The sequence below is a fragment of the Lineus longissimus genome, chromosome 8 (assembly GCF_910592395.1).
Source record: "Lineus longissimus chromosome 8, tnLinLong1.2, whole genome shotgun sequence".
NCBI lineage: Eukaryota > Metazoa > Nemertea > Pilidiophora > Heteronemertea > Lineidae > Lineus > Lineus longissimus.
Window position 1 is genome coordinate 19,414,197 of NC_088315.1, and position 9,176 is coordinate 19,423,372.

The window sequence follows — 9,176 nt, forward strand, 5'->3', positions numbered from 1 at the left end:
CTTAGCAAATGCATAAACAAGGATAGCTTACCCTAAAACTTGTTACCAGTTCCTCCTTTAGGCCTAAGCCTTGGGTGTCGACTTCAGTCCTAGTTGGATAAACACGATGGGTTTCATATTTGACTCTATGGGCTGGCCCACACATATCCTTGAGAAATCAGTCAGTCATATCCTCCTCCCCTCGCTCACGTTACTGAGCTCAGGATGGTCCACACAGGGTACTCCAGTAGCTGTCCAAAACTCCATCCGCACAGGTATGGTCTCCACTGGAGACAAGCGTACTGCTGTGGATAGGGTCACGCGTGGCCAATGGGAAATGAATAGCAAATGAAAAATTTACAAGGATTTCATTTCCTCTTATAGGGCCCATCAGACTGGTCCTATGAGGTAATAGACTGAACCTTGTCCAAACTGAAGGCCTTGCTGTCCAGGGAAAATCTATCTTAGACCGTGAATAACCCAGTTATTCAGGGCATGAAAGACAAAGACAAGTCAGATGTACATTCACTTAATTTCTTATCAAACTAATCTGTTTTTATTTACAACATAGTTAAGTCATACAAGATGAGATACTCATGACCCTGAAATACCCCCTCTCTCTCCTCACCCCCCCCCCCCCCTTATAAATGCTCCAGAACTGATTTCCTAAATAAAGGGCTAATGAATTTGGCACAAGTATACAAGCATTCAACAGGTTTTAACATCAACTGCTCCACCTGGTGAAGGTTCTCAAAACTACTTACTGATGCCAATTTCAACAGCCAAAGCCAACAGATGAAGGTGTGGTACCAGAAACCAGCAACCAACACTTTCTTTGGTCAATATAGCAAAGTGCAGACACAGTCAACCTTGCACCCCTAAAGTGCACAAATGGTCCAACCTAGACTTATTGCACCTCCAATACATGAGACAAGTCCATTTCAAGATTCAGGGGTAGAACCAACAAATATTTACACATTCGGACAGTGATTTTTAGAAAATTCGACAAATAACACAAAGCATTTTGAACCAGGACTGAACACATCTGTTTTCTTCATAAAAATATTTAAGAATTCAAAAAACTCGAAATTACAAAATATCCCCCGAATGTAAATTTTGTGCAACATTGCAACAAAACTTAAGACACAATAACTGATTGCATCCCATCAACTTTTGAAATCATAATCGATCTGAATTTCCAGACAATTATTGTTGACGACGGCGAAACTAGCACGTGAAAATTATCATTTGGTGCAGATTTGATTTTTTTAATTTCTTAGAAAAATACGAATATTTAATATAAATCTCCGAGTCATAATCTTTCGAAGGCTTCATACTCAGAATTTATCACATTGTCTTTGAGAACATGAGAAATGACGCAAACACATTGTCTAAATTGTGCTCATTTTAGCAAAATACTTGTGTGTTTTTTTCTCTTTGTAAGGAATGAATGATGGTATTAAGTCATTGAAATTGGTAACAAAGAAGGAATGAAATCAAAGAATTAGTTCCAATGAGTTCCTTACCTATACTGGTGAAAGTAACACAATAGTAAAGATTTTTAACCGCTGTTAAGTAACACAATAGCAGAGATTTTTAACCGCAGTTTTTTTGGGGTGAATCTGCCACGAAACAATTCTGTATGCCACTGAGATCAAATTTTTTTACGGTTCCATAAAACGACATTTCAGAAAAAAATAAACGGACAGAAAATAAATATTTACCTACATGTAATATACAATAAATAAATATCAAAGCAAGGGTCGTCCGATACTCTGCAGAATCTATTTTGAAGGAAAGATATCTCAATTTTCAAGCATAAATAATTTGAATAAAATTTGTTAGGCCCGACGACAAGGAGGGCTCCGAAAATAAGGGTACGGTACGTAAATTGTAATGTTTCCCTTCCATTCCAATGACGAGGAGTGAGATGAAAAATAAACGATATTCAAAGCATCAACTTATCCCAGAAGTGAACGACATTAAGCGAACAGGAAACCCAAGACATGGTTCATTTTACACAAACACGGAAGAACAACCATATTTCAGCGACATTTCCAATTATCATCCGTTTCATGGAAACAAATTTAATGTCTCTCGAAGCTAACAGAACATAATTCAAAACATTCCTGAGATCACTGTTTATGCTACACTTCGTCATTAACTTTTTTGCAGCCCCCTTCCTCCAGGACATTTCCCCAAAGAACCATTCCTTGGTTTTGAAATCTTATCAAAACTGCATGTATACGTCCCGTACCTTTCAGAGGAAACATCTTCAGAAAAACTAAATCATATTCTGAGTCACACTGTATATTGCTTTTAAGCACAAAATGCAGATGAGCACATGAGTTGGAACTTATTCTAGTGTTAGTCATTGTTTGAGGAATACTACTTCCTCACAAAAACCAGCTCAAGCAGAGTGGGTTCAAAAAGCACTAAGCCATAAACTGTCTTTTATGACCAAAAACCATGACGTTTTCATGAGCGTTTTATCGCTTTTGGAGTTTCTTAGTTGTCTACAGACTATTGCTGCTCCCCACCCTCCAAAACTGGCAAACTTGGAACTTGCAAAGGTCAATCACCAGACTAAGGAATATTGCAATTTGAACCACTTAACTTTATCATGAATTAGATTGTGCTAAACCATTCTCATTTCTTGAAAATTTGCCAATTACATATGTACATATACAGGAACTACATCCAGGAGATCAGTGGCATAGTGGTTGGAGTGCCGGGCCCATAATCACGAGGTCGTGGGTTCGCCTTTCCAAGGATAACCACTGTCTTTGTCATCACAATGGTTCAGCACAATCTCATGCAATTATCAATGTGTACCTTATACCCTCCCCTCTCAAGGGTAGACAAACCACGTTCGCTCTGTATAACCTTACGGTTGATTTATGATTGCTTGGTGAATCTCTAACATGAATTTCCAAAACTTGCAATGATGATGTGTTTGCTTGTCACCTTGTGACGTGTCACACACAAAATAGCCTCTGTTTGGCTCGTTGGACACATTAGAGTTGTCACGCCTTACCGAAATTTTGTCAATTCCTTTTCGGGGGAGGGGTACAAGATACCTGTTGATACTTGCATTAACCCAAATCCTTCCAAGTATCACAAATTGACACAAATAACATCAGATTATCCGGACAATAACCAGATATGTCTCAAGAACTTGGCTTCAAAAAGATTGAGTCATCCACATTTACACCCCCATCTCTCTCTATGGACTGGTCCAGTTATGCATAAGAACAAGTCCACTTCAGAAGGTGGGGGTGTTAAGTATGACTCAATGAGCCTTGGTGGTTCCGGTCAGACACGGAATGAAAAGCCAATCGGAAGAAAGTGTCCGGATTGTCACGGCTTGAGCAAATGTGCCAGACATTTGCCGAGAACTATCATGATATCGAAATGGATCACCATTCTACCCAAACAAAAGACAGAACACTTCTACAGATGGCTCACACAGCTCTAGCGACCGAACTTAACCAGCAGAGGTACATATACTCAATATACGTGGTATCTATTAATGCCAGGGCTGGACACGATGTTTACGATCTTGCAATGTCACTTGTGGCACAAACGGTGTTTTTATGTCGGCCATTTTCAACATGAGATTATTCCAATCTGTGCCTGACGAGGAACCACAACACAGAAACAGAACCTCCACAACAAGACAAAAGGTCCAGATTGCACAATTTGCATAAAACACGAGTCAACGCTACGTGGACAGACGTTTACTGCCAACACGGTGTCGCTGCGACTTGCGTTTCGTTTGCGCGATGTCCCTGCAAGCCTGACAGATAAAGTCGTCCGGGATATTGTTCTTGCGGATTTTCGCACACGATAAATGGATCCAAGAGAGGCAATCTGAGCATTCGATCATCGGGCGGCCGGCGTACGGCTTCAGACAGAAACACGTGATGAGGTCCGGTGAGTCTTCATCAACTCCAGCTGAAAAATATGACAAAGAGAAAATGATTATTTCAAATTAACAGGTCTGGCTCATGTATTTCTTCATATTCATAAAATGGGAAAACAATTAGTCCGTATCAAAAACCTCCAAAATCATCAAAGGGCTCCAATGAAGATTTTTTGACTTGACTTGTAAATCTCTCACATGGAAACTGTATTGGGCCCCATCATCAGGCAGATCCCAGCACAACTAGCCACTGCTCAGCACTGGGCAGTCCAGGCCAAAACTAACTTCTCGTTCCAGAGATAACAGCTATATTACATCAACATAGCAACGTTTTGCATACCTTGTAATGCCGGATTGGACTTCTGGCGGCTGTAACGCCTGGGTGTCTCATAGCTCACGCTCTCCTCGGGATACCCTGTCATCGAACTGCTGGCCGAGTCAGACAGCGTCGTGTCTGACGTGAAGCTCTCTGCGGTGCTGCCACCGCTGTCGAGTGGACTGGAGTTGTGACGCACTCGCTCCTCCTGAAATTAGAAAGCGAAGATGTTAGTTTCAGACAAAGGAAATCGCAATTGTCTTGAGCCACATATTCAATCTGTCTAACAAGCTATTTCCATTCAGACTTCTCAATCCCAGCATACTGATTAAAGATTTTCGACAGCACAATAATAAGGTGGTCTACTCTAACTGCCATATATCTGATGAGTTGACTTGGCCTTTAAGTTCACCCACCTCTTGTTTCTCAGCTTCATACTGAGTGTACGTCAACACGATGTTACAAAACGAGAAAAAGTCATCTTTTGTCCTCCGTCTTTTTGCCTTTGGGGACCATGCCTGAAAAACAACAAATTAAGATTTTCATGAAATATTTAAAAGGCAATTTTATAACTTTACACGCAGAGCTTCGATTGAAGCACACACTCTAGTTACATGTATCCTGCTCTTTTGTTCGAAGCTTTCAAGCGTCGCACAAAGGAGCAATTTTTCTCGCTGCAATCTGCAATTACAATCACTGCTCTATGTGACCGTAGGTTATCTCGTCTGCTCGTATAACTGGCAGTCCCTGCGTTTGGTTTGAATTGACAGTAGCCTGCAGTTTAGGACAGGAGACTCACAACAGCCTGTTGTTAGTCTCCAGACTTAAACTGACAACTAACTGAACTCAATAGAGGAAATGACAATCGCTGAATCGGCAAAACAGATTGACGATGTTATTGAATTGGCCTGAATAGTCCTAATCAACTAATGCATCTCAGTTAAAATAGAGCCAGGTTTTATTGATCTGAACTTAAACTTGAACCCCATCGAACAAGACTTGCCACAGCTGACACTGCATCCGAGATAATCTTTATACGTTATTCGGATATGCTAATGAGCATATGAATATGCAAATGAGAAAATGAATGTGCAAATGAGGAAATGAATATGCCTGACACAAACTGCATGACAAATGTGTCGGGCGATTTCATAGCTGGTGTACAAAGAGTAGAATTGATCAACGGAACTGATTTTCTTACCAGTCTTTTACAATGACATGAATGATGAAACTAACAATATAAAATGATTTTGACACTTTTTGTCCCCCCTCCTTCGAAACTCGCAAAACTATCTTTTTCGGCTAAATCAGGTTTAGAAGCAACAGGATGTATTGAGTCATCCAATAGTCATGATGAAATCCCTAATTGTTGCTATTTTTGGACTTATTTTCCTGATGGTCATGAGGTCACGTTTCAGCTCGGCCTTTGTGTTGCGTGCGTTAACATGAGATACCGCATCGCAAATACATGTACTTTAGAATAGAAATGTTCTTGACAGTTTTTAGCATATCAATCAATGCAAAAATTTGCCGTTCATGATAGTGATGAAAACGAGAAAAAACGCGATGTTTACGACATGTTGTATGCTATTTCTTACAACGAGTTATTGAACTCCAACCCCAATCACACACTTTTTTACACAGAAATTCTAAGGTTGAACGACCTTAGTTCTAATGTCACAGAAATGAGTTATGCCCAAAGCAATTATTTGCTTCTCGCTCGGATTGGTTGGACTTGGATAGGAAGTAGGTCACCGACACTGAAAATTGGGTCACAGCTGCATGTGGACATGTAAGGACCTCACAACACACAGGCACAGATGCAAACAATGATGTCAACATAGCAGGAAGATGACACTCATGTATCTATTAATAAATGGGATCAATTAGCTCAGAGAGAATCCTCATTTTCTGTAGAATCCCCTACTCCATTGATTGGTTTGTCCTATTTTCACACAGGCCTTCCAAGACCATTTTTGGACATGTATTTTGCTATTCAGCCAAATTTGGGAATGTGCAAAAAATGCTTCAGGGTGTCAGTTAAGTCTTACCACTCTTTTTCCATAACTGTGATCTTTTCTCTGACTTTTGTCAAAAGAATATGTTTTCTCCATTATCCTCATGCTTTTTTCAATGAAATATGCCACAATTCGAAGCCACGATCACACAATATAACTCCAAAGCTAGAAGAAATATGCCAACCTGGGAAAAAACACAATCTAAGCATAAGCAATGTAACACTACATGTACTCTTGCTGGATGTGAAATGAACTGAGTCAACATGCTCGGTATGGCTCAGAACAACCACAAGTTCGTTTCCAGGGATATGTTTTTACGAGTAGTGTGCTACAGAATCGGTTGATTGGTCAACCACAAAAACACTTCACAGTTGGTAGACTTGCCAATACTCCACCCTACTGAGGCTCTGGACGTGGTATATACCGGTAGATGGATTATTGCATTGTATTGTCTGATCTAATAATAACACACCAATTAACAAAGCAATTATTCAGGGTGTAACTTGAAGGGATATTAATAATAGGCCTACAGGTTGATGGATATGCCCAGACAGTAGGCGCACATGACATCATGGAGGTACCTCCATGATGACATCTAGTGGGAAATGTTTGAGAAAGGTCTGCTTTAGGCTTCAGACTGGCTTTGAAATGTAAATGAGGCCTATTCATTCATACAATACTTGTGTATATAGTACTTCAGGGTTATTTGAGGTGTGATATACAGAAGCAAATACTTCCATTGTCATCTCAGTTATAGTCACAGGCAGCACATGAAGAGCATAACTCAAACTCAATTACACCACTCATCAAATAATGTCATAAGTGGTGTCAGTAGGCCTCAAAGTACTTCCCAGCTGCAAGTAGCAGAGCAGAGACGTGAATGCAACGAAAAGAAGGGAAGATCAACCCCTTCAGTCGACTGGTTGAACTGCAATCACTCATCTGGATTTTATTGCTCCGTTGCATGTCGCAGCAACTAAAATCATGGCTTTTGTGATCGATACTCCTCTTTCATTGACTGACATTGTCTTCACAGTGACAGTATCAGTCACTTGCAAGTTTTCAAGGCAAGGGAAAGCGAGGGAGTGACACTTGCAGAATTTTGTCATCAGTAGTAGTGGGCCTTCGGCTGAATTTCAATACTGACAACCCCCCCCCCCCAGCAGTGAGATTGAGTAGAAGAGGCAGCTTGGGGGGGATGTTTGAGTTGGATGAAGCCACAAAAAACAGCTGACAGGGACGAAATTATCAATAAGAAAAACAAAGAACACCCTGATGGATGTATTCTAACGAAAGATCTTGATGATAACATATTTGAATATCAACACAACCAACAACAATCAAATAGAGTGGTCACAGCAGTTTACAGAGACCATTCAATTTCAACAGAAACAACAATGCCTTTCAGCAGCCATCTTGGATTCTCAACCACCATCAAACCCAGTTGACAGAAAAAGATGAATATCTCAAAAAGTGATACACCGAATTTGCTGAAACTTCATCAGACTACTTGATTGATAGTGTGACACAAGATGTCAGATTTTTGTTGAATTTTTTCCGATAGTTTTTGAGTTTGTCAAGTATTTACCCACAAGCACCCCAATTTTTGAGGAATGCTCTGGCTTCACCACATTCACGAATTAAAGACGGAATAACTCAGAATCTACACGATAGATTCTTACGAAATTTTCACAAACTATGTCCAACATATACTAACAGAGAACTAACAAGTTTTAGGGAAATCGATCTAGCTGTTTTTGAGTTTGCTGCATTTTTATGCCGGAAATAATTTCCGCCATTTTGATGTGACAGCAAAACGAAATGGTGGGTGAATATAATCATGAATCAGACGAAATTCCTCAAAGAACCTACCTCATGTTCATCCTTGTGATGAGACTTCTTGGCCTTGGGAGCTGGAAAATAAAAGAAATTCGTTAAGCTGATTGATGAAAAATGTTTTTGATCGACATGGGCCAACGCCAAACGCCACTTCAAAACCAGACGCCATTTTTCAGATTTTCACAACCGACTCAACAAGTTCACGAAACATTTCTCCACAAAAATTCACTGCTAGAAACTCAAGGACAATTCATACCGGTACATTTTCGCACTAAAATTATGTTTAGAGTTGAATAAAAGAAAATATCAAATTCAGAAACACCGATCTTGAGATATATCACCGTTATTTTAAGTGAAACTCGGCAAAATTTGAGTCACGACCACTGTTGAAACTGAGAAACTGACGAAACGGTTCGGAGTCCAGGTTCGACGACCCTATACAAAAACACTGATTACAGAAAATTGAGCGAATAAATTCGAATGAAACTTTCACAATCGGATTCCTTACCTTTAAATACGTCTTCTGTCATATTTCTGTATAAATTGTTCCGTAAAAATTCGAGAAAACATCAAAGTTTGAAAGGAAACTATATATCCTGCTACACTTCATCTGTTCGTAGAACGACCCACAATACCGCATGGGTCATGACCTCTCATCTGATTAGCATACAACTGTTGCGTCACTTCCGCAGGTGCCCGTCCCCGTTTCCATGGTGATTTCCTGGAAATGGCATGTGGCGGCAAATTCAAATTGAGAAACTAACAATTTTGCCCCTTTATTTTGGAGGAATAATATGTTATTTCAAAGGCCGGGAATAAGGGGCAGGTCAGCCTTACATTTAATTCCTGTCACCCTTGAATTGATTGATTGGGACTCCCATTATTTTGTGGTTGTGACTATGTCCCTATCATGGTTGTCACAACCAGGGTCTCTCTCAACTCTTGTCAGTCTCCTCGGGGATGTTTGTGGCCGGTCATTCCCTGAAGCACTTTGTTGTTGTTGACAATACAGAATGAGACAGGTGGTGCCAGCATACAAGCCGCTCTATATTTTGTGATCAAATATATCGTAATCCACAATGTGTATGAAGTAATCAAA

The 9,176-nt window shown here is 40.1% G+C and overlaps 1 protein-coding gene across 1 annotated transcript; it reads right to left on the reverse strand.

Moving 5' to 3' along the window:
- Nucleotides 1-621: 621 nt before the first annotated feature.
- On the reverse strand, nucleotides 622-8,697 carry LOC135492683 (PHD finger protein 23A-like). The gene is made up of 5 exons (XM_064779267.1): nucleotides 8,586-8,697; nucleotides 8,111-8,151; nucleotides 4,637-4,738; nucleotides 4,245-4,428; nucleotides 622-3,936 (listed from the first exon to the last, which is right to left on the reverse strand). Exons 1-5 carry the CDS (start codon nucleotides 8,605-8,607, stop codon nucleotides 3,704-3,706), a joined length of 582 nt encoding a protein of 193 aa, XP_064635337.1. The 5' UTR covers nucleotides 8,608-8,697; the 3' UTR covers nucleotides 622-3,703.
- Between the last annotated feature and the right edge of the window lie 479 nt (nucleotides 8,698-9,176).